Source organism: Phytophthora parasitica (genome assembly GCF_000247585.1).
Source record: "Phytophthora parasitica INRA-310 unplaced genomic scaffold supercont2.6, whole genome shotgun sequence".
Classification (NCBI taxonomy): Eukaryota; Oomycota; class Peronosporomycetes; order Peronosporales; family Peronosporaceae; genus Phytophthora; species Phytophthora nicotianae.
Window position 1 is genome coordinate 609,168 of NW_008648992.1, and position 26,982 is coordinate 636,149.

The following is a 26,982-nucleotide window of genomic DNA, read 5'->3' on the forward strand; positions in this document are numbered from 1 at the left end:
GATCGTAATCACTCAGCGACACCGAGTCTCTATATGTCGAGATCTACGACCGACTTTCAAATTCATGGAGTTTGTCAACACTGTTGCTGGTAATTAATGGCGTCTACTTGCAATTGTGTTAGTCGCTAAAAGAAGTGGATGCAATGCATAAGAGGTTTCCAGAGGGCATGCGAAATATGGCAAAATATGGTACTTAACTACGATCTAGTATTTCATTGTGGCACGATTAGTGCTGTATTAGATAATGAAGCCACCGGATGGTGGTAAATTTCTACGTAGCCCTCCATAGTTTATCCCCATCTTTTACCCTAATTCGTGCACGATTTCATACAATTCGTCAAGATTATCCGGTGGAGAAAAACAGACCACTGCCACCAGAGCTGGCGGCAACGTGCTGCTCGCCCGCATCAAGCGAAGCACGTGATGGCGCAAGGTATGTGAGTGGTGCCTAGGGTATGCTATCGTTCTTTCTGGATCGGCCGAAGCCAACATCGGTTTTTTGTTGATACATAGGGCTAGCTCCGCGCGATGCTGACTCTTCACCAACAGGTTCTGCTATATGAAGATTTTCGTGGGCACATGTGTGTTCATGGTCGCGGGTGATAGCGTACAGGTGGCCGTGCCAAACGCTTGAGTGTTCGCTCTGGGCCGCTTCATCGTCGGTATCTCGTTGGTACAACCACGGTCGCTAACGGCATATACATCAACGACCTGTTGCCGCCACACTTGTGCAGCACGCTGGGCCTGCCGGATCTCGTAGTAGCTTTATGTCAGACATCATGTTTATCCTCCCTAACAGTATCTCGGGTGCGTGTTACTTGGCTGCCTTCTCGGCAGTGTCGACTGCCAGCTCAACCGTGTTGGCTGCTGTGTTGCCCCGACGATGGCTATCAAGAGCCGTACGTAGCTGCTTACCAAGACCCGACGTAAGTAGGTATACTGGATGATCGTTCGGCTGTATATCAAGGAGCACGTGCAGACAGCTCTGCCATGGCCACAGTGATCCACTTCATCGGCAGCATCTTCTCGATCACCAGCATCCCGGTCTCACGGCAACGACAGATATCGGTACCCACTTATTTGATCAACTGCACTGGAGTATCTAACGCATTGGTGTAGTACGCTATGTATAGTCGTGGTTGTACGTTGTTGAACGAGACGTCGAGGTAATAAATCATAATAAACTGTTTGCAACGAGCACGTGATCGCTCTAATTCTGGTTCCATCTTCATGTTCTTATGTAGCTCATGGCGCCGACAAGTTTTGTTTGATACTGTCTTAAATGAAGTCCAACCCAACAACAAGCCCTGACACGGTGCAAGATATCTTTAAGGATGAAGAGATCAAGGTAATTTTGGCCATCAAGCTTGGCGAACCATTAAACGACGTTCGAGCAATCCACCAACAGCCACAACCACTGGGTTTGCGGTCGCCCGAAGGATACACCGTCTTACTTGCGAAAGTTAATCGATTGTAAGCGCTCAGGAGAGCACATCGAGGTCTGAAAAAGACATGTATCTCAAAAACCTGGAACAAATCCTAATTAGCGCGCATTCGTCAAGCTGAATGCTGATTCTTTCGACACCCAAGTCGTGCAAGTTTGGTGAAACCCATAACGCAGAAAAGTGGCTCTTGTTGACTTTTGTCCACTAGCATTTGCATATGCTGTGAAGGTAAGTGTGCTATGGCTTTTACATGTCGGTGAATCTATGGTAACGCACGAGTCTATCTGATGTGATTCCACATTCAAAACTCGATTCGACGAGCAACTGTAGCTCGGATCAACCAAGCATCCGCTCGACTTAAAGAGCATCTTGCAACTACTCACCATCCCCAACTTGCGCCAAATAGTTTCGAGTTGCGATACTTTGCGACGCAGCATGCGCGAGCGCCGGATGGAATGCAGCGCACGGTCCCCGAACACGCAACCTTTCGTTAACTCTGCTCTGTTGACGAGGCTCGTCGCGAGATGGCGGTAATAGCAACAAGCGGAGCAAAGGCGGTTAGATCGCCGATTTAGAACGGTGCAAATCCTGTCAAGCGACAGCGAGGTCAATATGGCTGTTTCGCTCGATGACCTTCGCGATATCCTCGGCTTACCTGTCTGCGATCTTAGGCGCCCCTCATAATAGCGACGTACCGATGACATTACCAGCAAACAACATGGAGGATGTAGATCACCAGTAGTTGAAATACGATGTTGGTTCTACTATAGCAGCTACACTAACATTTGTCGATAATGAGGCAGTCTCATATCTTCAATACTTTTAGATTTCACGGGTTCCCTGGTTCGTGCGTGAGCAGGAATACATTGCCAAGGCGAGCACTGCTTGCGGCGCATATACGAAATCCAAGTTGACATGCTTGTGGATCCATCTCTTCAGCAGTAAAACCCAACTTCGATCGCGTTTAGTTGAGGGCAGTATGGTGGCAGATAAAACATCAGCGCACCCACGCTATGGGCCGCTTCGTCCAACTCCTTGTTCATGTGAATTTTAGCATTATCCAGTATGAGGATAGAGCGAGGAAGCGGCCACGGGTTCAGAAAACGGCAAAAACTTCTCATTAATCTCTTGTCCCCATCCGTAGGATGGGTAGGATGGCGAGCGTTCCAGTAGCCTCAACTTCAAAAATAAAGTTGAGCTCACCTAGCAACGGACACTTATACCGAAACGGACAGCGCTCTAGTCCAAAGAGCTAGTAGCCCGGCATTTTTTTCTGAGCTCAATTTGACCAAGGGAAGATGCCAAACCTGATGGTAGGAAATCGGGTATGTGGTAAAAGCAAGCGTCACTTAGGCAAGACTGGTGTCATCCTTCGGGTGTTAAAATCAAGCAGACAGCACACATACGAGGTTGAATGGGGTTCCGGGAGTTGTAGATATTGTTTCTGCGCGCTTAATTTGCATTGAACAATACTCTAATGTCGCTGAGCATACAATTTCTGGCGAAGAAGTCTTCTTTGTGGAGCTTCTCCGGTACGAAACCTCAGGTAACCAAGCTGTTTTTTCGTGTGAGTCCTCTTCTAATGATGAAGATGAGGAGGAAAATGATGATGCTGGCTTGAAGGGGTACTCAGAAGCCGAAGCAGCCGGTACAGTCGTGGCTCACGGTCGATTATGGGTACCATGCGATTCAATCTTGGTAGATCCTGCAAATTAAATTTTTGTCTCAGGCAACAACTTTTCTGTGGGTGCCGTACTCACAGCTCGGAGCGCCGTCGCTAGTAAAATATTTTTACCTAATGTACCCCATGAGCACTCAACATGAAACTCTTCGACTGACCAACATCAACTTATCGACGGATTTGCTCCGTTCTATCGGACCAGGAGACTTCTTTCGGTGGATCGGAATTCGTTTAACAATGGCATTGGAACCACGCCGAGGACCTACACGGGTTTATTGGGACACACAAGACAAAGAGGGCTACGTCAATACTGCTGCCAATTATGCATCTAGGTTTTAAATGAGTCATCATTGTTTTGCGTCATCAATTCCGGGTGCCGGGAATGGTATTTTCGCAACAATGGATCTAATACCCTGTGATATAGTAACGTGGTACTTTGGATTTTTTTTTCCTGCAAGGAGCCAGTTAACAAAACGTACGCGATCGCCGTTCGTGGTGACTATGTCGACGGATTGTCGACACCCGTGGTTAACAAATTTTGTATGCACTTGCGTTCTCGGACAGCAGTCAAACCGACGATCCCTGGAAACCGATACGTCCACTGATAAACGAATTCAACGACCAAAGAAAAAAAAGCACGTTTCTCCAGGGAATATGCTCGTGGTGGACGAATGTGTGAGTGCCTGGAAGGGACGTGAAGCCAAGTATACGCACGATAGGCTTCCTCGCAAAACGAAAAAAAATGCTCGAAACCTGAAGGGAAGGGAACTGAGCTGAATTCTCTCGCCGATGGCGATAGTGGAGTTTTACTAGGACTTGAACTTGTAGAAGGTGCTGTTCGTCAACGCCAGATGGCACATTTCAGTGAACTTGGTGAGGGAACTGCAGTAGTTTTGCGCCTTGTGGAATAATACAAAGGAAGTAGAAGGACTGTGGTGGCCGATAGTGCCTTTGCCTCAGTGAAAACACTGGTTCAGCGGGAGAAAAAGCTTGATTTGTATTTTATGGGCATCGCGAAGACGGCGAGCAAAGAGTATCCCAAACTTCATTTAAAAAATTGGGCTGTAACGAACCTGCCACGGGGTTCCTTCAAAAACTATGTCAAGTTTTACTGATTCTGGTAACGCAATGTATGCGACTATCCTTGGTTGTTCCATCTAGAAACACGAGTTGCTCGGGCGCTGAATAGAATGGCTTCAACATGTCAATATAGTCTTAAACTTGACCGGCCTTACCTCCGCGGGATCGTTTCGTTAAAATTTTCTTTGTCAGCCTAAAATCGAATCGTATATTGTTGCTGTCGATGCCTTGATGTTCCCACACTTGTAGCAAACAGTGTCTTGAAGATCTTCGAGATAAAAGCACGCATGATTCTTTATGTGCTTTAGCACGAGCACGCGCACGGCTACACGCCACCGGAACGCTCGCTTTCTCCGTTTCGCGCCTTTCACCATACAATGTTTTTTGAAGAACTGGTTCCAACGAAGGAAGAGCGTGCCGAGGCTCCAAGCACATGTCAGCCTGGGCCACATCAAAATTGTAAACAAAGAAGAGCACGACTGCACATCAGCGGAGGCCTTTCAAATGCGTCATGCTGGATGACTTATCTCGAAATGGCACTTTACAAAACTGCCAAACCAAATGCTTCTGGTAGTGGTTGGCCACGCGCTCCTCTGCACATCTAGGATTTCTATTGCTGCTTGAAAACTAAATAGTGCACGGATTGCTGTAAAAATTATAAATTGCTAGTCACTCGCAAATCGTACGAGTTACTTTTAAAACTGCCAAAAACGCTCAAATTACAATACATAATTTACGAATAAATTACTTTTCTAGCCTGTGGCCTATTGGCTAGTTTATTACCATACTTAATAGCGTATGGTTCGAACGATGCGCATGAAATTCATAAGATTACCGGGGTTTCGCTTTGTTGAATACTATCTATTTTTGTATTGGGATTTGCATACTTTTTGGCACTTTCGATTGTAATTTGTACGACTTATCAACTACTAATTCGTACTCGAGTACGATTTAGTACAAATGACGAATCATCTTTCCGGCACCCAGTAGTGCGACCAAGCATTTAATCTTTTCTCCCCATTGGTAGGATAGGTAGGATGACCAGCGTACCGGTAGTCTCAACTTCAAAAATAAAGTTTGGCTCACAAAGCTGCATATAAGGATATTGAAACGGACAGCGCTCAACTCAAAATAGCAAAGGGCACAACATTTTTTCCGCATTCAATTTGGCCAAGAGAACATGACGAAGTTGCAGGTTGGAAATCGAGTATGTGGTAAAAGCAAGCGACACATGGGCAAGATTGGACGCATCCTGCGCGTGCTGAAGGAGAGCAGGCAGCACACCTATGATGTTCAATGGACAAATGGAGCTGTAGACATCGTTTCTGCTCGTTCGATTAGTGTGGATCCAGCCTTTAGCAGGTTTGAGTATGGCGTTGCAAGTGAGGGGAGTATTTTTTTGGAGCTTCTCGGGTCCGCAGATGACCACAACCAAGACAATCTAGTGTGCGAATCATCCTCTAGCGACGGTGAAGAGGGAGAAGATGATGCAGTCGACTCAGTTGAAAACTCGGAAAGTGAGGGGGGCGATACCGTGACAGCTCACGGCAGATTGTGGGTGTCTTGTGATGCCATCTTGGTTGACCAAGCAACACAGTTTTCATCTCGAGCAATAAAATTTCTGTGGCCTGCGTACCTACAGCTTGGAGAGCCGACACTAGTGAAATATTTCTACTTAATGTACAGTAGTGGACGCCTACAACACGTACCGTTATGAATTGATTGAAAACCAGGCTTTGACAAGACAGTGCTAAATTTCAACGACTTTGTGTCGCAATTTTCTTACCAGCTTGTTTTCAATGAGCACACCATGACGCGGGCACTACGATCTGACGCGAGGGCTGGTGAGGTCGAAGAGGTAGCTTCTATATTGTCTCCGTTTCTGAGTATTGTGTTGACACTAGTGTTTTTCCAGACAGCTCACACACTAAAGGCTTTCTGTGATCTCTCGCAGTATGCTGAAGCACGTGCAAGTGGGAAACGTGTCCAACGACAATGCAACATCTGCCGTAAGAAGTGTTCCTACTAATGCGCTGGTTGCTCTGATATCCCGTTGCAGTCGTTTTTTGGTGTTTGTGGGCCAAGATCTTAACGAACATGCTTCAGTGACCATGTCGCGCTGCCTTCAATTTGAACTTTCTTTTGCACTACATATGTGAGACTTTACAAACTTCCATATAAAAACTAATCTATGCAAAGACTACTAGTAGCCTTGTAGCTATCTACTGGTAGGCTTTCAGCCTGGGGAGAAAAGATTAATGCACGACTTAGCACATCGAATACGATTGAGATTCAGTTTGGCACTTTCAATAAGTGTAATTTTCTGCTAAACCGTGCTGAAAACACGATTTGAGCAACTCCCATTCAAAGCCTCCACGATTTAACACTAAGTACGAACACTATTAGTGCACTAATTAGCAAACTGAATGTAAAGCTTATTAAACCTTTTTGTTTAGATCATTTTAGACCAAATAAATTACCGGGTTTGAGCTCGTGGAAAATTGTACCACCTTTCAGATCCTTCCTCAGCTCAGAAATAAATTCAGAGAAATTGTTGCTCATCTCTGCTACCATTCATTTCGTGTATTGGGGACTTCCTGGCAGCAAGCGGTGAGGATTGAGCGTTAGTCAAGCACAAAAGTGAACGTGCGTGTGCGCAGTCGTCACACGACACACCAGCCAAGGCTCTTTGAGTATTGAGTATGAGTAAACTTTGACTGCTGCAGTCACAGCGTTGTCGCAATTGCTTTCTTCGATCGAAATGTGGCTTTTCATTTTTACACAAAACATGGTGTTTGAGGCCCCGTTTTTTCGATTGGAGAAACGCATCTTAGTGCCTACTAACTTTCGGGTTGATCACACTGAATATTTCCACACCAACATGTCTAGACAACAGATTGTTTGGGTGCAATGCCCCCAAGAAAGCAGACCTCTCCTTCATGTTTGTGTTTCGACTCGGCCGTTTGCGAAGCCGTTGGATAACACAAAATGAAATGGAAATTGTTGATTTGATCGAAAGTATGTTTTGATTATATGATATGTAAGCCAAAGCCTACTTTCGGTATGCATTGTATGCTAACTTTACTGAGTGTAAAGCACACGGTCTCTTGCTACTGCTGTCGCACAGGAAAAAACAAATCAAGTCGACAGACAGGGTCACTAGCACGAAGGCATCCCTTGTGTTAACTTTAAGGTACTGGTAAAAGCTTCGCACAATGTTGTTCGGCCAGGCATGATAGACAAGCACAAAAGACAGTTAGTGATTGTCTTAGACACATTGTCTAGGTGAGACTGCCACAGTCTAGCACGAGTACTTGTGGGCTACATCATTGCTGGCAGCCAGCGTTGTCGATAGGCCGATTTAGCTGATCGGTGGTAAGGTGTCCATCCTCAGGCCCATTTTCCACGGTATACCGTGCAAAGTAAACCTGTGACAAGCACTGTGTTTACCCGACAGATTCAGTGGTTGGCTAGTCTCCGGTCAGTGTTTGCCGACGTGGCCTGTAACTCACAGGCCGAGACACTGTGTGACGCAGAATTTGGGCTGCTTGCTCATGGGCCATGAGTCATGGCCACCAACCAGTTGGTGAGGTTCATCGCCTGTTAAATTAGGATTCCCGACAAGAGAGGATCGCGCGGGGGGACGTTTTCTTCAGTGCTTTGCCTTCTGAAGGCGATGGGCACCAAGCAGCCCATCTGTAAGTCGCAGTGGTACCTGTGCATGTGTGCATGCACTGCATGTAGGTACATGTACATATACATACACGTTGACGGGGACATTCCAACGCACAAAGGGTAATACCGGAGTCGCCCTCAGCCAGCTTGCTACATGTATCGGTATGCAAAGTTTGATAAGTTAGATGTGCATCAGGACCCTGTATCCTCGGCAACAGATACCGAGCAAACACCGCCCTTGGCGCTTATCATGCGGACGCAGACAGTTAAGTTGAAGTGTATTCCTGCCTGCTCGATGGTATTGATTTAACCAGCAGTCCGCTAACGCGTTGCGAGTGCAACTTGCAGTGCTTGTTCATGTTTAGTTTGTTCTCGAGCACCTTTTGATTTCGGTATATGTACACTGCAAGAGGCGTGTCATCATCACGGCTTACTTAAGTATTGTACAGTGTAAAAATGGCGATTTGCTGCAACCGATTCCTCCTCGGCTTTGGCGGTGAATTCCTCTGCTTTGCCGCCAAAAGCCATGCACTCGATTCTCATGGTGGCCAATGCTCCTTCCACCCGAAGTTTCAGTCGAACGGACTCTGCCTGTCACTACTGACAGGCAGGGCGGCGGTGGCCAAAAGCCCCTTCTGCTCGCATCGAATAATCGCCCGGACGAAATAAATCAAATACTCTAACCCCCTAGCCCTATTATTTCCAGTGAGGCGTTATGGCTCTTGCACTGCCACAGCAGGTCATTCATTATCTCTTCGGCTGCCCCGCTCGCCGCGGCGCCGTTCCCCGTTGCTTGACGCAGCTTATCACCACGTTCTTCCACCTGCCGTCCATCACGACAGACCGCGCCTTCCCCCGCGGTTCTGGCGATTCGTTCATGGGAATTTCGTGCTCGCGCGACCACAGCCGCGGCCCTTCCTCCGGCACCAAGCTCCAGCAAATGACCGACCGGCGCAGCAAGATCACCAGCTCCTCGTCCGCCGACGTGCTCTCACCGCCATGTTTCCGGCTACGAAGAGCCGAGGAAGATCGTGGCCAACCGGAAGCAACGACGTCACCCGCGGGTCAGGAACGGAGACGACGACTCAGTCCATCAAGCTGTGGTCGGAAACCAACCGATCAGTACCTGCCCAGCCCCGTGGTGTGCGACTACGCCGCGGTATCCACACAGAACAGTCAGTTTAGAAAGCACATGGAAGACGAGTGTGTCGCTATCCCCAAGTACAGAGCCTTTCCAGACGACCCGGCCGTTAGCTCTTTCTTCGGCGTCTACGATGGCCACGGAGGAGACTTTTGCGCCAAGTACGCGGCCAAGTACTTTCACCAGAAACTCGCTGAACTCATGCAAGTCATGTACAGTGCAAAGAGAAGGCGGCCGTCCGAGGCCGAAAGTAGTAGCAACCGCAGCTACGTCACATCCACTAGCAGCATGGATGACTGCTCTGATGTGGAGGCGGACGTATTAAGCAACGCCGAGATCGAGAGCTGCTACGCCCAGGCCTTCTCATCGCTTGACAAAGAGCTCGAGGACTTTGATGAGTCATCCGAGAGTGGCTCCACGGCCGTCACCTGCCTTATTCGCAAGTACAATGGCCGCACGACCTTCCACATCGCCAACGTTGGTGATTCCCGTGCCATTTTCTACTGCGGCGGGCAGACGTCGCGGTTATCAGTAGACCACAAGGCCACGAACGAGGACGAGGTCAAGCGGATTCGTGCGCTCAATGGCATCATCGTCAACAAGCGTGTGGCTGGTTCCATATCCGTCACGCGTGCACTGGGGCAGGCGGACGAGAAAAAGTTTATCACGAGTGCTCCGCACATCGCATCATTGGAGATCGCGTCGGATGACGCCTTCCTCGTATTAGTGAGCGACGGCGTCACAGACGTCTTCAGCGACGAAGAATTGACAGAGTTTGTCTCCAAGCGCCTCGCGCAGGGCGACAAGTCCATCACTATTGGCAAAATGCTGCTGGATGAGGCCAAGGCGCAAGGCTCCATGGACAACATGACTGCCGTCATTATCCGTTTTGGGGAGTGAGCTTGCCTTCATCAACAAAGTAGAGCTAGTTACTAAGGCCATTGGAGCCACTAATTATTGAAAAGCTTGCAAAGATCATGGATTTTGGGCTTTAGTTTTGTGATAAATAATGCGTGAAAGTCACGGCACATGCAACAAGAAGGACTGACACAGACATCGCTCAACTGCTCGAGCGGCAACAGGCACAAAGGCAGAGAGCATGAAGAGAGATGGAAACGATCTCTCACAGGTCGAGACAGCGAGGCTCCTTCGGTTCCGGTGACGTTCGACGAAACGTGAGCACGAGTGGTTTGGGGGCAACCTTCATGACCTGGCACATTTTCTCGAAACCCAAGCGGAAGACGTCGTAGTGGTTAATGGTCAACAGTTGATCTCCCACACTTACTTTGTTGTGCTTGCCACCGCAGCTCACTACGCCAGACGTGTTCATGTCCTGAACCACCGGGTACGACTTGCCCTTCTCAGGCTTCAAGCTAATTCCAAGCGGGCCGTCGTCTTCTCTCCAGATGATGTAGCTCAAGGACCGCTCCAGCCGCTCTCGACTCTTCTGTCGGTCCGTACGAGCGGTCATTGACGGCCGCCGAGGTCTCTTTGTGAGACTCTGCAGCTCATGCGACGCCGGCCTTCGAAAGCGTAGCACGGCCGGTCGCACGCCGCTGTCCAAGATCTGCATGACCGCGTCAAACGGCACAGAGGAGCGTCTGGTGCTGCGCTCGTTGATGGAAATAAGGAAATCGCCTTCGCGGAGATTCCACATCCCGGGCAATGAGTCGTTGCCCTCGGCCACTTCAACACACGGATAACCTGTAATATCGCACGACACGAAGCCCACCGAGCCGAGACTAGAGCCGTACCAGAGTAAAATCTCGTACTGCAGATGATCCTCATCCTGCTCCACCGGCGCGGGAAGCGAGTCGAGCGAGGATGTCGTCGACGCCGTACGCTGCACCGAAACGTTGCCAGATTGCCGCAGCTTGAGACAGTACCGCAAGAAGCGCTGGATCTTGCTGGCCGCTTCTTCCTCGGCGAGAGCCTTAGCCAGCCACTTGTTGAACGACGGCGGCGCTGGTGTCACGGCTTTGAAGCAGTTGCCGCTGTCCTGTGGCTGTTGCTCGCACACGTCTGTGGGCTGATTCTTGGTCGGAAGAGTCTCCAGGGCGCGCATTTGCACTGGGTCAACACCCATTGTGACCCAGAGGCACTTGACGGAAAGAGAAATGCTGCGGCAATGACGAAGACGCCAAGCAGTGACTTTGGGCTATGAAAGACAAGCAAGTGGCTAAAGCGGCTGTTCGACCGGCTCCAATAGCACAAGCACTTGTTGAGACAAGGTAGGGCTGCGGGGTAACCGGGCAATATCTGCTGTGTGGAGGGAGATTGGTGGGGGCTCATGGCAAGGAAGTGGCGTCGAGTAACGAAGCGCGGAGCGGATGTATTACACGATTTTTCAACGACCAGTCTTCTGGTGTCGACAGTGCCTTCCACAGTGCGCAATGGGACGGAGCAGCGGTGATGATCTCAATACTCGTCTCGGCCAGCACGTCAACCTTGACGTGAAGGGGTCAGTGCGACTGGGTGACATCTGTAGACAGCGGGAAAAAGCAAAGGAGCAAATAAAAATAGGCTCCGATGTAAAGGGCCTTGCAAGGTCACCTACCAAAAGCAACAGTCTCGTTGATGCCATACATTATCTGTCATCCTCGATCTTCTAAGGCAAATGGTAGGAACTTCGGTGGTGATATTCCTGTGCGATGTGAATACATGTAGGTCAGCATTTGCTTTCAGTCCACTGTGTCGATGCACAGGCCAGTGGCAGCAGATTGCTGCATCGCATGAATCAAAGGAAAAAAAATGTCTGGATCTTGCGTGCGGCATGGGATGGCTCGACGCTTGATTTATAAATGGACTGCATCTCGTCAGCCCTCTGTCTTTCCTTCATCCGTAAAAGAATACCTTCAGAGTCACTTGAACGTTCGGGTCGAGAAGGCTCCATATCTTCACACCAAACCAAGGTAAATCGATAGTGTAAGTATCATTGTTGGAAAAAGTAAGTGCCTAACGAAGTAGGAAGCCTTTTCCTGGGTTTGTCAACAACTATGCATCCATCAACTTCAACTTGGCCATACAAAACGCAAGTGACGTTTGACTCGAATTTTGGGTCTTTTTGATTGGGTGGAGTCGCCGAACTGTGGGCATTAGATGCTTCAGTGCTGACTTCGACAACAGCGGTGCAGCTCGCTGGTTGATTTATATGAGCAGATAAAGCTCATATCAGCTATAGGATACTGTTAATTTCTATGCTGTCTTAGGGCGAGCGTCGCTCACGATCTCATTGGTGACTTAGGTGCTCTTCACTCGGCACTTATGTAACGGGGTGTGCTGTAAGTCTTGTCTAGTTAATCTCCAAAAGAAAGGAGCGTTCAGTCTCGCTCCGGATGCAATAATAGTCAATGGTCGATCCACATAACATACCGGACACTATCCGCCACTTTGTCGGATCTTACCAGGTTGCAAACCGTGTCTGTGGAATGGACACTCGGAAAGACGAAATTTACGAAATAAGGTTTAGAATACTATGCAAGCAAATCAGCATTCAGTTTTGGTGAGCAACACCGGTATTAAGCAGACTGTTACTAGCACGGATGCTTGAAATAGATTTCAAGTTTGAGAATCAACTAACTAGCTGTAACTTACAACTGAGAAAAGGCAAGGCTCACGGTGAAGCTGGGTGAATTTCAAGCTACAGTTTCAGCTCTGAAAAATTCAGGACACTGTCGTGCTGTGCGAATGGTGTATTAATCTATGAATGTTTCATTCGTCACCAAGGTCTCGCAGCTGGTAGAGTGTCATGATCATGACACTCTGACCATGATGATCATAAATTGCCTTCTATTTGATTTGTCTGTCTGTGTGTGTTTTCTAGAGAAATTTAAAGCGCGCCTTGACGTTCTTTTGCGTTTTGGTGGTCAACTTTTGCAGTTTGCAATTGAAATTACCCCTTTTTAATGACGTGTCACTCAGAAGCGGGATTTTTTTAATAAAATACCGCTGAGAACACATATTAATATGTCTTTCACAGTAAATCCAATAAGATATCAATTCAGGGGGAGAAGCCAAGGCGAATCGAAAGCCCGAATCCGAAGATGTTCCAGACCAAGTGAGTCTGACGCAGCTTCCGTGCTCCACAAGCAGCTCTTTTCGCGTGCTAACTTATTGAATGTGTCCCGTTCATCCACAGCACCGAGTATGACCGTGGCGTGAACACGTTCTCGCCTGAGGGACGACTCTTCCAGGTGGAGTACGCCATCGAAGCCATCAAGGTGCGCCTCTAAACTCTTTAGTCACTACTATCATTGATACTAAGAGCCATGGTTCATTTTCACGGGCGTTGCGTAGATGGGCACCACGGCTATCGGTATCCGCACAAAAGAGGGCGTCGTGCTAGCGGTGGAGAAGCGACTGACATCGCCGCTTCTTGAGCCTGGCAGGTTGGTGATCCTGATGATAGATGTCGGCAAATATTTATTCTTCCCTCATAGAGTTGATTTTTTGCCTTCAAACAATATGCTGACTATTGCAACATGCTAACTTACCGTGTTTGATGTTGCGACGTAAACAGCATTGAGAAGATCATGGAGGTCGACAAGCATGTGGGCGCTGCAATGAGCGGTATCACTGCCGACGCGCAGACACTGATTGACCACGCGCGTGTAGAAGCCACCAATCACTGGTTCTCGTACAACGAGCCTGTGCGCGTGCAGGCATTGACGCAGTCCATCTGCGACTTGGCGCTGAGCTTCGGTGAGGGCTCAGACGAGAACAACCACAAGCAAAAGATGAGCCGTCCGTTCGGTGTGGCTCTGCTGCTAGCTGGAGTAGATGAGGCCGGACCGCAGCTCTTCTTCTCCGAGCCCTCGGGCACGTACTGGCCCGTGAAGGCCCACGCTATTGGCTCTGGATCGGAAGGGGCACTGAACAACCTCAAGGATGGCTACACTGACGAACTGACATTGCAGGAGGCCGAGACACTTGCTATTGGCGCTCTGAAGCAACACATGGAGGAGAAGCTCACTAGCATTAACGTGGAATTGGCTGTTGTCACGCGCGAGAAGGGCTTCCACGTCTGCACTGCTGAGGAGCTGGAGGTCGTGATCGGTCGTCTGTAGACGAGTATACGCTGCTAGTCCTCGAACTTAAAAATGCACCCGCTTTTGGTGATTCTTCAGTATGTGAAGTCTTGAATGAACTCCAAGTGCGGACCTCGTTTGCATCATTTTGCTGCGACTGTCGTTTGCTAATTTTTGATGATATTGCCAGAAATTCCACACGTGGTTTGTTGAGCGTGATGAAGCTCGAGCGTAAACGATTTTCTCGTCTACAATCGTGCTCACCTCGAGACGTTTGCCGCACTGCAACAAGGGTGCAATTGTTAGACAAGCAAGCCAGAAACCAAACAAGAAACAAATGTCGTCAATATCAACTAATTTTGAGATACTTCAACTATGTTTCTATGTCTCCGCTGCCGGCCTCCACTCATCGCTGGCGTGTTGTGCTGTCGTCTCTGGAATGCGGACCATTACACTCTCACATTTACATGTACCCGCTCAGATACAATACTGTAGTACGTGTTGATCACATGAAGCGCATGTACATCGCTAAAACTTGTCTTTTCAACTCAACACTGTCCTGCTTAAGCGCTTGGTGCCTCCTCGATCGAGTCAGAGCGTTCGCTGCTGGACCTACTGCTGCCTGTTGCACTGTGGCCTGCCGTGAAGTTGTGAAGTTTAGAGATGATCATGTCCAGAGCCACCGAGTTGACGCCGTGCGGAATAATGATGTCCGCCACGCGCTTCGACTGCTCCACGAACATCATGTGCATGGGGCGAACCGTTTTCATATACTGGTCCATGACGGACTCGGCTGTACGGCCACGCTCCTCCATGTCGCGGTGCAAACGGCGTACGAGGCGGATGTCCGCAGCCGTCTCGACGAAGATCTTGATATCCATGAGATCGGCGAGCGCTTGATCAGCAAAAATAAGAATGCCCTCCACGAGGATGACGCTGTTGGGCTTCATCGGGGTGGTGGCTTTGCACCGGGAGTGCGTACTGAAATCGTAGACAGGCACGTCCACAGTCTTACCGCCGCGTAGTTGCTTGAGGTGCTTGACCATGAGGTCAGTCTCAAGCGCATCCGGGTGGTCAAAGTTGTGCTTGGCGCGCTGCTCCATCGTAAGGTGGCTCAAGTCCTTGTAGTAGTAGTCGTGCGAGAGGTACGACACGCGCTCGGTGCCGAATTCCGCCATAATGGCGCGCGAGAGTGTGGTCTTGCCTGAGCCGGAGCCGCCGCACACGCCAACCACGAGGATCTGATTGCCCTCCACATTTAGCGCGTGGCTAGAGTGCTCCATACGGAAGCTGGAACCAGGATCCGTCGAGTTGTTGATGTACACGATGTCCTTGACCAGCTCCAGCTCGCTCTTGGTGGTGACCAGCGGTTGCTGCACCGCGAACTTCTGCCGCTTACGGCGCTCCGAGCGTGCATGTGTCGCTGCCAGCGCCGCCACTAGCGCCACGCACACTGCCACCACCTCGAAGAATCCGGCCGTCACCATCGTCGGGTTGGGAAGAAGAAAAGGGAGAGGAGCCAAGCAGGCGGAGACTGTTCCGTGTAGTCCCCAGTCAAAGTCAAAGTGAATGTGTGCCATCAGCGCGTCTACAATATTTTGGCCAATCGAAAAAAAAGAAAACGAGCAAACGATGAGTATGGGCGCTCAGTTTCCACAATTTCGCTATTAGCGTCTGTGACTTGGCCAGCGCTCACTGGCTGCCAGCGACCGAGTCGATGAGAATCGGATAGCCTGAGTCCAGCGGGGTGTTGGGATCGCGTACGGCCTGGCAGATGGCCGGGATGTCGGTCTGCACGTCAAGAAAATCTGATAGAAACACCAAAAGCTGGAAGTCGCTGATGCGCTTGGCGTACGGCTCGTCGCGATACTTTTGCAGCTGAGTCTTGAGCGCCGCGCGGTTGCGGTAGGCACCCTCACGATTGAGTTTGGGAAATTCGCAGCGTAGCGGCGACTCGTGCGGCACGACGGGAACCACGCACAGGAAGAAGTTGTTGTCCACCTCAGTCGCCGGCTTGGCCTCCACAAGAGCCGTGAATGTGTCGCTGACTGCACAGGCCTTGGGGTTCTGTTCGGTCTCCATCAGTGCGCCAGCCGCGAACATCTCAACGCACTGGTCGCTGACTTGGAAGGCCTCAAACGACGCCTGGCCCTCTTTATCTAGCGTCACCTTGAGCGTAAGGAATAGCGAGCCCTTGCCGCCTGCATCAGCCTGCAGCTGAGCCGCCAGCAGGATCTCTCTTGCCGAAAAGTGGAAGTCTTCGTCTTCGCGAGGTGGGTGCGAGAACACCCAGCCCACCTTCTCATAGCCCAGTGCTTCTGCCACAGCGTCCACTTTGTCTGCGTTGGGGTCGTCCAGCACCTCAAAGCCGTACGGGTTGCCCTCTTGCGGAGGCTCATAGATAAAGTCCACCGTCACTTCCTTAGTCTCGGAATCCACAGAGCCGTAGAGCCAACCGCAGCGCGACTGCTGGAAGGCGAACTGACGCAGATACGCTTGGAAGTCGTTGCAGCTCGCGCCATCCAGATGCACCTTTGCCACATGTGGCTCCTTCTGCGCGCTGATTTTGAACTCGAACTGGGCGTCCATACGCATGAACTCGCCCAGTGTCCAGTACATCTTCATGTCTCGCAGGGACTTCATGCCTGGACGGAATGCCTGCTTGTCGGCGCGGTCGTGATACGCTACGCGCGTGAGTGTACCATCCGCATTGATCTTGGTGCCCACGGTGCCGCCCGTGGACACCGTCTCGCCGTCGTAGTCTAGGAACAGCATGTCACCATGGCCAACACGCAACTCGCGCAGAGTCTGTGCGTCTGTGGTCTGCTGAGCGCCCTGTTGGTCCAGTGCAAGCTGCTGCTGCGCTGGAGCGATCGAATGCTGGTCGAAGATCCAGCGCTTAATGTCCGCGATGGTGGATGCTGGCGTCAAGTCCCCCACGCGCCATGTACCATTCTTCGAGCGGACACGGATGAGCATTTTGGCGATAACTTGTTGTTCGAGAAAGGGGATGTGTATCTTTACACGAACTCGTACTTAACGAGAGGCAACCAAGTTGAAGTGCGTGGCAACATGACCAACAAAAATCAAAGGTACGATACCATGTTCAAATACAGAGGCCCTCTCCATCTCCCTCCCTCATTTCCTTCATTCGTTCTGCTTCTTTCTCCCGCCGCTATCGCCAAGCAGGAGACGCAGATGAAGCCCAGCAGAGCAGCCTTGGCAACTGGAACTGAGTAGCGCCCACGAATTAGGAACTAATCTAACAGTCTAGTCTATCGAGTCGATGTATATCGGACGTAGTCGCTCGGTTGATCGTGCACCAGGAACGTAGTAGGTCGATCCCAAGGAAGCACGATCCGCGTTGTGCCAGCGCCTAGTCCTTCAAGATTGCCTTGATGTTGTCGCGCTTCTCGCTGGGGCCGACGTATTCTTTCCACGCCTCCTTCTGCTTGTGAGCCGTCAGGTGGTGTTCAAGAACCTGCATCATCATCTCCTTGTCAAAGACCGACGTCGGCGAGCCGTACGCAGCAGCCTGGAAGGCAATCACGAGCTTCGACAGCTCACGGCCGGAGAAACCCTCGATACGCGCGGCCAGGTCGTCGAAGTCCGAGTCCTCAATACCCTCCACGTAGATCTTCTTGGCACGCGAGTTCTTCGGCGCACGAATGTAGTCGTCAAAGTACTGCTTTAGCATGCGCACACGCTCGTCGAATCCAGGCAGGCGGAACTCCACCATCTCATCGATACGATCGTTGATGGCCCAGTCGAACTGCTCTGGCTGGTTACTGGCGAACACGATCATGAACTTGTCGCTGGCCTCACCCGTGCGGTACAGGAAGGCGTTCAGTGCGTTACGCATGTCCTCGCTCATGACGGTGTTGCTACGCTTCTGCAGGAACGCATCGGCCTCATCGACAAAGAGCAGCAGACCGCGACGGCTGTGGGACGCCCAGTCAAACAGCTTGTGAATCTCCGTCACACCCTCACGACCCAGTGGGGCGACGTCACCACCTGTCAGGATAGCGTACTCGAGGCCGGAGTGGCGAGCAAGTGCCTTGGCGAACAGAGTCTTACCCGTACCGGGCGGGCCGTGCAGTAGCAAGTGGCGGAACGGCGCACGGTTCTTCTTCGTGTTGAACGTGGACACAGCCACGCTGCGCAGACGCTCGTCCAGCTTGGGCTCCAGCACGACGCCCTCCAGGGCATCCGTCGCCTTCTGTAGACGCAGAGCGCGCTTGATGGACGGGATGGGGTTGGCCAACACTTGCGTAACTGAGCGACGCGACGTCTCACGCACTAGCGACGGCTTTCCCATACGAGCCTCAATATACTTGCCCGCAACGCTGGTGGACACCTTTGCGGTGTAGATACCGATCGCCAGAGCCGTCAGAGAGACCACAGTGGTCGTGAGCTTCTCCTTGTCGTCCACAAAGGTCATGATACCGGAGCCGACAGTGTTACCGGCCAGCTTAATACCCTCCATGACAGTCTCGCGGTACTCCTTGGCACGCACACGAGCCTCCTCGAGGTGCAGGTCGTGGTTGAGACGTTCCTGCTTGATGCGCCCCTCAGTCTCAGCCGCAACCTTAGCAAGCTCAGTCTTCTGACGCAGCTCCGCCTCGTAGTCGAGCGTCTTACGGCGCGAAGCCTCCTGGCGGGCCAGAATTTCCTCCTGCTTCTTAAGCTCCTGCTCCTTCATGTACTTCTGAGCGGCCAGCTGGTCAGCGTATTGCTTGCGCTTAAGCTGGTCCTGGTACTGTGCGCGCTGCTGGTGCTGGCGCGTCTCCTCCTCGAGCGTCTTGCGGCGCTCCTCACCCTCCTTCTGCACCCGCACGATCTCGTACTGCTTGTAAAGCGCCTCGTTTTCCTTAATTTTGGCCTGGTTCTCCATCTGCTTGGTGCGCTCCGTCTCCTTGGCTAGGTTGAAAGCCTCCTTGGCATGACGCGAGTTCTCGAGCTCGCGAGCGGCCTTAGCGGCGCGTTCCAGACCCGATGGGTCGAACGAGTAGCCGTTCGCACCGCCGCCACCGTTGCCCTTGGGTTGTGAAAGCGTATTCTGCGCCGGCTCAGCCGCTTCTGGCGCGGGGGCGCTGCGCTTGGAGCTGCCTCCACCGAATCCGCTGAACATGGTACTTTAAAGAGAGGAGAGGCCTGCTAAGAACTCGAGCTTGAAGAACGGGACTGCCGTAGCGTCAGCAGATCCTGAGGCCGAGGTCAAAGGGGAAATGGACTGGCTGGGGCAAGCTGATACCCGTACTTTACCGAGAAGACCATCACTCCTGTTTTGTTGGGTGTTCCACACACGCAATCACAAGTGGGAAAGAATGGACAAGCTGCGGCGGCTCGTTGACGACGCGTCCAGCGCTATGCAGGACAAGCTCAAGGTGCGCCTTCCGATCGGGCATGCTCCATGACTAGAGTTTTTGACAGTATCTCTGTATGGAGCCTCAGAGTGGCGAGAAGGAGCTCCGTCGAGCAGCGAGCGACGCTGGAGTGCGGGCTCAGCAGGTGGCGTCTGACGCAGCCGACGAGACCAAGCGCCGCCTGCAGCGAAAGGCGGTAGAAGTCAAAGACGCTGCCAGACACAAAGCCGAGGATGTGCAAAATGCGGTCAAGCATAAAGCTGAGGAAGCACGCGCAGCGGCGACCACAAAGGCCCGCGGCATTGGCAATACCATGCTGCAGAACCTGCGCAGCAACCAGGAGCACGCCACGCGCCAGCTGCGTGAGAACGCCAGGTTGCTACAACGCTCGGCGAGTGACACAGTCGACGACCTGAAGAAGCGCGCACAGCAGAGCGCCACGGAGGCCACAAGCGCTGCTCAGGATCGCGTCCGATCCTCTATGTCGGAGGGAACGGCTGAAGAGGACGTCGTCGTCTGTAGTAGATGCGATTGATCCTCGGGCGAGTGCACGCAAAGTGCGCAATAAGCTGCTGATGCTGGGCTTTATCGGGGTGTTCCTCTATGGTTTTGGGTCGGCCATGCCTCATGCCATGGCGAAGTACGCGCTGGAAAGAGCCAAGCTGGAGGGACAGGCAGCAGTGGAGATGGAAGAAGCGGCTACATCAGCTGCAAAGAAATGAATCAAATCGGAATGCAGCAAACGGGTTAGTTAAATAGCTAAACCTTCTCGTCCGGGCGGTATTTTTGAGTCGGGTTCTGGCTGGCCTCGTACAGGAGCAACCAGCGTGGCTTCCTGTTGGGGTCCACTTTCTTCACACGGGACTTGCGACGCTTCTGGGCTTCGACCTTGGCGTTCACCCATGCCAAGTAGTCGTCTTTTACCTGCGTACGCCACTGGATGTATTCCTCTTCGTTGAACGGACACGTAGGAATCTCGTTGCTGCTGTATTTGGGTGTAAGTGTGGAGACACTTCCGAAGTTCAAATTCATGCTGGAACCATTTGTGGACGATCCGAGCAACCGTCCACTGGGACTTACACCGAAATACATGCTGCCTTTGGAGTCATCTCTTGACAGGAGATGCTTGCTAGACGCAAGGAAGAAGTTCTGGAGTGAAATTGCAGCGTCAGTGAGTGCTGCACTAGTAAATGTTGAGAAGCTACGCACTTACACGTGAGGAAACACCCCCGAAGCGATTGGCCTCCATGAAAATCTGACGTTGATGCTGCAAAGGGGGAAACGAATGTGGAGTATTAGTGACGGGGTTGCAAAATGCAAAGACATGGAGACTCACTAGTTCCAAGTCAGTCTGGTCTTCTGGAAGGTCCAGCGGTCGAATGGGTCGCTTTTTATCACGCAAATACGGCGTCAGATTTACCTGCATATGAACAAAGTGGAGATTCAAAGCGTACTGAATGGCGCCGTTTCCAGATAGGGAGGTCTTCGTCGTTCTTGGTGTGAGTATCATCCTCTCGAGCGGAGTCCACGTGACAATCAATGAGATCTGCGTATTCGCCATCGTCAAAGTGATCGTTTGACGACTCCAGCAATTTCTCTGTAATCTGTGAGTGGATATATGAGTTCAAGCTCCATCGATGACAGCAACGGGTAAGAGTACTCACCGCTTCCAAGTCAACATAGCTAATAGCACGAGGCAAGCAAAGAAAAGCGCTGAGAGTACGCGCCAGCCTCATTGCTGCCGTTCCAAGAAGACTGGATTGCTGCCCATCCGCGCTTGAAATGCTACCGAGACTGGAGAGTTTTTTATATGAGGCCACGCGCTTCGATGACCCCATGGAAGAGAGACTGCCGATTTTCAGCTCTTCAGACACAACGTCGTCGGTTTCGTCACTATCATCATCGCTGTCGGACGGGATTGTGCCGGCTGTGTTATTGGCGATCTTCAGCATCGCCAACGTACGTGTCTTTCGCAACATATTCTCGATGTGGTCATCCAGCGTCAGCCTTGAGGACTTCGAGGCGCTATCTTGGCGCTTGGCCTTTTCCTTACTAGACTTTCGCCGTTGTCGGCCCTGGAGCTCATCACTCGAATCTTCGGCATCCTCGCCGTCACTCAAACCTTCGTCGTCGTCAGAATCGAAGCGCAGCATCTTCTTGCCATCCTGTGGGGCGGCATGGTACCCTGACAATGAAACAGAAGAACTGTGACGTAAAACTATCCATCGAGGACATGACAACATTCAGGCTCCTTACGATATCGGAGTCCGTTGACTTGCTCAAGTGCTTTTGCAACACGCTCGTGCTTCGGACCATTCAGTCCGTCAAAGTCATCCATGTTGTGGGGTCAACTGAAGAGCTGCTTGCTGGAATAGATGTTTTCAACATGAACAAGAAACTTGCTCGCCAACATACCAAAAATAACGGATCGTTTTGCAAGCGTATCCTGCTACAAGATTCCTTCTCGACGAATTACTTGATTTTGATTGAATTGGCGGATTGAGGACGTACTCGAGTAGCCCGCGTCACACGTTGCAGTGACCGCAGTGTTGCAGCATCCAATGACCGGAACGAACCCCCACTGTTTTTATTGACGGTGGTGGCTTGAGCTGACGCGGGACGGATTTTAGATGCTGGATTATGTCTCGTGATCTGTGCTTCGTCTAAAGCAGCATCAGCAACACCAGCGTCGTTTTCGTTCTCTGGAATCGCTAAAGGGCCCGGATCTTCTAACTCGCACGGAACTGATATGGAGTTCCGTAACCGGGCTACAACGCCGATTGTGGTAAGTGCTGCGTTGCTCTGGAGTGACTTGCGAAAGCGTTCCTCGAGAAAAGCGTTGCGGTCCTGCAGCTTTTTCATCTCTTGTGGTGCAGTGGTAAACGCTACTTTCCGAGTCTCGGCCGAGGAATGTGGTCGTTGTCTATTCATCGCAATACTCTGCAGCGTGTTGTGCTTCTTCGCTCGGTCCAAGTCAGCACGCAGCTGATCGCGCTCCCGCATGAGATTCTGCTTTTCCGTCCGCAAGACCCGCGTTTTCTGCTTGTGCAGTTGCTCGGATGCCATCATGTGTCGAATCCGTAATTTCAGCGCTTCAGACTCGCGCTCCACGCGTGCAGCTTCGGAGCGGTAATACTCTACAACGTACGGGTGTTCACCGTGTGCTGGTGTCGCTGACACAGCATTGTCAACCGCTTCGGTAATTCCAGCAGGTAACCGTGGCGGTAGCCGTGGAGAATGGTTTTGCTGTGCTGCCGAGAGTTGTGCTGAGCTCGCACTTCGTGTGAGCTTGGGTGGAGAGTAATGCGCTGGCTGTTTTTGCTTTTGAAGAGCATTAAACAGCCGTGCGTACTCGTCCTTCATCTTCTGCACTTGGATCTCGCGCTCTTTAAAAGCTCCTTTCGTTCTCAACGCGTCAGCCTCACTCTCCGCTAGTCGCTTCTTGAGATCGTCCGCCAGTTCGCGCAAGTGACGCGTTTCCTTTTCGAGTCGCGAGTACGTTTGCAACTGTGTGCTTTGACGCAAGCCTGTGAGCTGCTGCTGCAACCGCTGCACTTCGCGCTTGCGCTCTTCGTTCGTTGCCTCCGTCTGCGCCATTTTGACTTCATACTTGCGAAGCGCACGTCGAAGCGTTTGATTTTCTGCCGGCGTCCCGAAAAAATCCCCTTTCGTGTGAGATGGCGACGTCCCGAAGCCTGCTGGTGCTGCCGTTGTAGCTGAATTGCTACTGTTCGCATCCGTCGTTGTTCGGGTACCTTCAAGAGTCTTTTGGATGATCAGGGCTTCTCGAGCCTCTTTGAGTGTTGCGATCTCTTGCTGTTGTTTGGCCACGAGCAACTTTGCTGCCTGTTCTCGTGATCGTCCCTCCTGAACTTGAGCGTTCAGTTTTTCAAGTATCATTTGGTGCTGGCGTCGCGTTCGTGTTTGATCAACTTCGTGTTGGTTCAGCTGTTGGATCAGAGAATTCTGCTGTTCTTTCAGTTGTTGGCACGTGAGTTCAAGCTGCTGAAGCTTATCTCGAGCATTCTGTTCCTTCTGCTGGTTGGCCAGGTCTTCTGCGTGAACCCGACGCGTGGTCGCAGCTTGCTGGGCCTCCTGTTCTGCAAACCGCAAACGTAAGTGCGTTCGCAACGCGTTCAGCAACGAAATGGGGTCACCCTCGGCCTTCTTGAGGAACTGCTCTTTGCGCTTGCCTCGTGCAAAAGAGGACTCGCTGTCGTTGAAGCGCATAGCTTTATCATTCGCATTGTTCTCGCTTCGATCCATGATCTCCATGAAAAAGTCCACAAGTGCGGCTTCGAGACGTTGCAGTCTCTTCACTTTCACTTGCGCAGTGTTCAGCCGCTCCATCAAATGCTTTGTCTGCACCAGTGATGATCATTAATCGAGTGTTAGAAGAGAAGAGACCGGCGTCGAGTGGTGATTTACTGACCTCTCCAAGACCAACATGGTGGTGGTTGCCACCATTATTGCTATTGCTCGGGATACCGGTAACATCGTGTCGCTCCAGTGAATCAACAGTCACTTCAACGAGAGGCGCATCGAGAGACCGCATGTGGTGACGGGCGACTGCGTCTCAGTGCCCAGAACCAAGCGAAGCGTTGACTGGCTGATCATTGTTAACCCCGAGTGCATTTAGCGTTTTTCGGATAATTATAGTGATCAGGTCTGGAACTTACGGTCTCTACTATTTGCCACTTGCGTCATGAGGCGGGAAAAGAAGATTCGGAAACTTGCGAGAGATGGCGTGGAACTCGTCCAAGCTCACTCGACCATCACCGTCATCGTCAGCTTGGCGCAGTATCGTTTGAGCTTTTTTGCGCACTTGATCATCCGTCGTGGCGAGATAATTCGCGCGAAGGATGTTGACAAGTTCGTCTTCTGTGATGAAACCATTGCGGTCATCGTCGAAGATTTCGAAGCAGAAGCGTACGCGTTGCGTGCGATCAACGCCACTGACAAAATTCACCGCAGCGAGAAGTATCTCGCGCAAGTCTGCACCAGAGTCGCTTTGATTGTCCGGGGTAAACAAAGCAAAGAGGCGGCGATACTCGCCCGTGGGTTCTACCTCGAACAGCGAGCAGAAGTCCTCAAAGTCCAGAACATCGTGTTGCATTTGACGGAATTTTTTGGCCACTCGTTCCAGCATCTCGAGGCTCGGATGGGTGTCCTGGACAAATCGACGCATGAGTTTGGACTTCTCCTGCTTGATTTCCTGCTGCCGCTGCTTGTCTTCAACTGTAAAATCTGGACCACTGACTGGCTCCGGTTGCTCAGGCTCGTCCTTGGTCATTGCCATAGCAAACTCTGGCCCGCCTGGGTCGGGATGTATCGCCATTCGCCGGAACTCGTCGAAGCTCACCTGTCCGTCCCCGTCCGTATCGCAAAGCCGCACCATTTCATCCACTTCAGCATCGGTGATGAGTTCACCCATGCAGATAAGAAGATGACGGAGTTCCGCTGCCCCGATGAAGGAGTTCTTATCGATATCCATGAACCGGAATGCGCCCAAGAGTTCTTCTTCCGAAAACTCGCTGGTATTGTCAACGACGCGCTTTGCTGGTCTGGTGAGAGCATGTGCCTTGGCAGCTATCGCTGCATCCTGTCCACCGTCAGGTTCCGATGCCGATGGGATCATCCCTGCTGTCTCTTTGGTTCGACGTTCCTTCTCAGTGAAGCGATCCATACCGACCTGGTGCTGTGGATAGGCCACGCCTGCAGGCCCTTCAAAGCTCATCTCGAGACGCAACATGCCAGCAGGATCTTTGTTCCCGAATCGGCCTTTGACCCAGAGCTTAAGCCAGTCGTCAGCATAACCATAGCGGAAGATTGGCAGCAGAGAAAGCGACGCCGCACCAATGAGGTCGTCAGCACCGACAGAGTCTTCGTCCCAGACCTCCACCTGCAAGTTATACTGGTCCACTACGTCGAAGCGGAAGACCTCGCCTTCCCATTCAGGCTCACTACCACCGTCCGTGTCGGTCTTTGTCTTCCTGACCATTTGCGTTGCTCGGCCATCCAGCGTGAGTTTGACATACGGATCTTGTCGTCCAATGGCGTCCACACTGCGTAGCTGCTTGGCAGCATGACAGGTCACTGTCAGTAGACCTGCTGGGAAGAACTCAATCCTTATTAAGACTTCCCCGGCTGGACTTCCCTTATTACGCAGCTGTATAGCGTGCTCTTGGGCTCCGCGGTGTGCCATGAAATGCAGCACAGAGAACTTCGCGTCACCGATGAGATCGTCACTGCCGATATCTTCGTCAAACACGCGCAGTGCCATTTGCTGCGTCCAGAGATCGTCTCCGAACCAGAAGAGGAGCTCCTCCTCTCCAAAGTACGGGTTCCGGCCGCCACGCTCGATGGTTTTACCCCGCTTGGTGAACTTGCCTATAGAGAGCTGACAATACGGGTCTTGCTTCCCAATGAGCTCCATGCTCTTAAGGTTTCGACCTTCCATCAATACGATAGACAGCATTCCGACCAGTGCTTCTTCCAGCTTGATTTCGACCTCAATCTCACCACAAGAAGCACCGGGCACAGACGTCAACGACAGAGGAAAAACTTCTCGATGTGGTTGACCGTCGAAGAAGCGCAGTGCCGAGAACTTGACTTCTCCTAGCAATTCATCGGACAGCAGGTTCTCATCGAAGATCTCGATCTTGATCGGTAGATCTCCATCGGTCACAATTGCCACGGGATCTGTGAGGTCGAATGCTACGATTTCTTCGTGGAAAATCACCGGTGTTCCGCTCTTCTTGAGTGTCTTGCTGCGCTTTTCCAGAGCGGACAAGGGGTTTGTGCCTACTGCGATTTTCACGAACGCGTCGGCACTAAATCGCTTTGCGTCCACCGATCCGCCTTTGCGTCGAAGCTCACGTGCTTCCAACAACGTGAAACTGAGGCGTCCGCGGCGCAAAAGCTTCTGGATGGCGGCAAGACTGGCAGCAGCTTCAGCCGCGACATCTTTTTCAGGTTCAGTTTGAACTGGTAGTGGGGGCGGTGCACTTTTCGGCGGCTGCGGTGGTGCGTCTTTGGGTGGACCAGGTGGAGCTCCACGTGGGACGCTTGGCTGTCCACGTGGACCGGTTGAAGGCGGTGGACCCTTCGGTGGTCCAGGTGGGCCTGTTGAAGGCAGTGGGCCCTTCGGTGGTCCAGATGGGCCTGTTGAAGGTGGTGGGCCCTGTGGTGGTCCAGGTGGACCTGTTGGAGGAGATGGAACTGGCGGAGGCGGACGACTTGGTGGACGACTCGGAGGGGGAGCATTTCTCGGAGGTGGCGGATTTTTCGGAGGTGGCGGATTTCTTGGAGGAGGTGGAGCCTGTTGTTGTGTTGGGATCACATTGGAGTTGGTATCACTAGGAGCTGCTACAGGTTTGGCTTGTGGAGGCGGGGGCACCTTCGGTCTGAGCGGCGGCGGAGCTCTCGGCGGAGGAGGTGGTGCCATGTTTGATGATCGACGAAATCAATTCACGTATCTTACCCTTGGTGACCGTTGACGAAAACTATTTGGCAAGGCACTGGAATAAATAACGACGGGAGGTAAAAATAAAAGGGAATAGCCGAA

At 51.6% G+C, this 26,982-nt stretch overlaps 12 protein-coding genes across 12 annotated transcripts; 5 read left to right on the plus strand and 7 right to left on the minus strand.

Annotated features, from left to right (window-relative positions):
• Nucleotides 1–423: 423 nt before the first annotated feature.
• On the plus strand, nucleotides 424–634 carry PPTG_21537 (hypothetical protein; the record flags this gene model as incomplete). The annotated part of the gene is made up of 2 exons (XM_008898336.1): nucleotides 424–437; nucleotides 550–634. The coding sequence occupies 2 exons, from the start codon at nucleotides 424–426 to the stop codon at nucleotides 632–634; spliced, it is 99 nt and encodes a 32-aa protein (XP_008896584.1).
• A 4,752-nt stretch (nucleotides 635–5,386) lies between these two features.
• Nucleotides 5,387–5,923, plus strand: PPTG_21538 (hypothetical protein; the record flags this gene model as incomplete). The annotated part of the gene is made up of 1 exon (XM_008898337.1): nucleotides 5,387–5,923. One exon carries the CDS (start codon nucleotides 5,387–5,389, stop codon nucleotides 5,921–5,923), a length of 537 nt encoding a protein of 178 aa, XP_008896585.1.
• A 2,651-nt stretch (nucleotides 5,924–8,574) lies between these two features.
• PPTG_03884 (hypothetical protein) lies at nucleotides 8,575–10,004 on the plus strand. Its single transcript, XM_008897667.1, has one exon. The coding sequence runs from the start codon at nucleotides 8,597–8,599 to the stop codon at nucleotides 9,920–9,922; it is 1,326 nt and encodes a 441-aa protein (XP_008895915.1). The 5' UTR covers nucleotides 8,575–8,596; the 3' UTR covers nucleotides 9,923–10,004.
• On the minus strand, nucleotides 9,924–11,754 carry PPTG_03885 (hypothetical protein). Its single transcript, XM_008897668.1, has 2 exons — nucleotides 11,580–11,754; nucleotides 9,924–11,504 (listed from the first exon to the last, which is right to left on the minus strand). The coding sequence occupies exon 2, from the start codon at nucleotides 11,106–11,108 to the stop codon at nucleotides 10,146–10,148; it is 963 nt and encodes a 320-aa protein (XP_008895916.1). The 5' UTR covers nucleotides 11,109–11,504; nucleotides 11,580–11,754; the 3' UTR covers nucleotides 9,924–10,145.
• A 1,265-nt stretch (nucleotides 11,755–13,019) lies between these two features.
• On the plus strand, nucleotides 13,020–14,418 carry PPTG_03886 (hypothetical protein). Its single transcript, XM_008897669.1, has 4 exons — nucleotides 13,020–13,079; nucleotides 13,161–13,242; nucleotides 13,319–13,410; nucleotides 13,542–14,418. The coding sequence occupies exons 1-4, from the start codon at nucleotides 13,066–13,068 to the stop codon at nucleotides 14,086–14,088; spliced, it is 735 nt and encodes a 244-aa protein (XP_008895917.1). The 5' UTR covers nucleotides 13,020–13,065; the 3' UTR covers nucleotides 14,089–14,418.
• A 194-nt stretch (nucleotides 14,419–14,612) lies between these two features.
• Nucleotides 14,613–15,536, minus strand: PPTG_03887 (uridine kinase; the record flags this gene model as incomplete). The annotated part of the gene is made up of 1 exon (XM_008897670.1): nucleotides 14,613–15,536. One exon carries the CDS (start codon nucleotides 15,534–15,536, stop codon nucleotides 14,613–14,615), a length of 924 nt encoding a protein of 307 aa, XP_008895918.1.
• Nucleotides 15,537–15,741: 205 nt separating this feature from the next.
• Nucleotides 15,742–17,028, minus strand: PPTG_03888 (hypothetical protein; the record flags this gene model as incomplete). Its single annotated transcript, XM_008897671.1, has 1 exon — nucleotides 15,742–17,028. The coding sequence occupies one exon, from the start codon at nucleotides 17,026–17,028 to the stop codon at nucleotides 15,742–15,744; it is 1,287 nt and encodes a 428-aa protein (XP_008895919.1).
• An 81-nt stretch (nucleotides 17,029–17,109) lies between these two features.
• PPTG_03889 (hypothetical protein) lies at nucleotides 17,110–19,905 on the minus strand. The gene has a single exon (XM_008897672.1). It carries the CDS (start codon nucleotides 19,178–19,180, stop codon nucleotides 17,426–17,428), a length of 1,755 nt encoding a protein of 584 aa, XP_008895920.1. The 5' UTR covers nucleotides 19,181–19,905; the 3' UTR covers nucleotides 17,110–17,425.
• On the plus strand, nucleotides 19,377–20,137 carry PPTG_03890 (hypothetical protein; the record flags this gene model as incomplete). Its single annotated transcript, XM_008897673.1, has 3 exons — nucleotides 19,377–19,436; nucleotides 19,504–19,929; nucleotides 19,985–20,137. The coding sequence occupies 3 exons, from the start codon at nucleotides 19,377–19,379 to the stop codon at nucleotides 20,135–20,137; spliced, it is 639 nt and encodes a 212-aa protein (XP_008895921.1).
• Nucleotides 20,138–20,174: 37 nt separating this feature from the next.
• PPTG_03891 (hypothetical protein) lies at nucleotides 20,175–21,753 on the minus strand (the record flags this gene model as incomplete). The annotated part of the gene is made up of 6 exons (XM_008897674.1): nucleotides 20,175–20,564; nucleotides 20,629–20,682; nucleotides 20,752–20,802; nucleotides 20,870–21,019; nucleotides 21,080–21,600; nucleotides 21,672–21,753. The coding sequence occupies 6 exons, from the start codon at nucleotides 21,751–21,753 to the stop codon at nucleotides 20,175–20,177; spliced, it is 1,248 nt and encodes a 415-aa protein (XP_008895922.1).
• A 134-nt stretch (nucleotides 21,754–21,887) lies between these two features.
• Nucleotides 21,888–23,970, minus strand: PPTG_03892 (hypothetical protein; the record flags this gene model as incomplete). Its single annotated transcript, XM_008897675.1, has 2 exons — nucleotides 21,888–23,777; nucleotides 23,848–23,970. The coding sequence occupies 2 exons, from the start codon at nucleotides 23,968–23,970 to the stop codon at nucleotides 21,888–21,890; spliced, it is 2,013 nt and encodes a 670-aa protein (XP_008895923.1).
• Nucleotides 23,971–24,102: 132 nt separating this feature from the next.
• PPTG_03894 (hypothetical protein) lies at nucleotides 24,103–26,862 on the minus strand (the record flags this gene model as incomplete). The annotated part of the gene is made up of 1 exon (XM_008897676.1): nucleotides 24,103–26,862. One exon carries the CDS (start codon nucleotides 26,860–26,862, stop codon nucleotides 24,103–24,105), a length of 2,760 nt encoding a protein of 919 aa, XP_008895924.1.
• Between the last annotated feature and the right edge of the window lie 120 nt (nucleotides 26,863–26,982).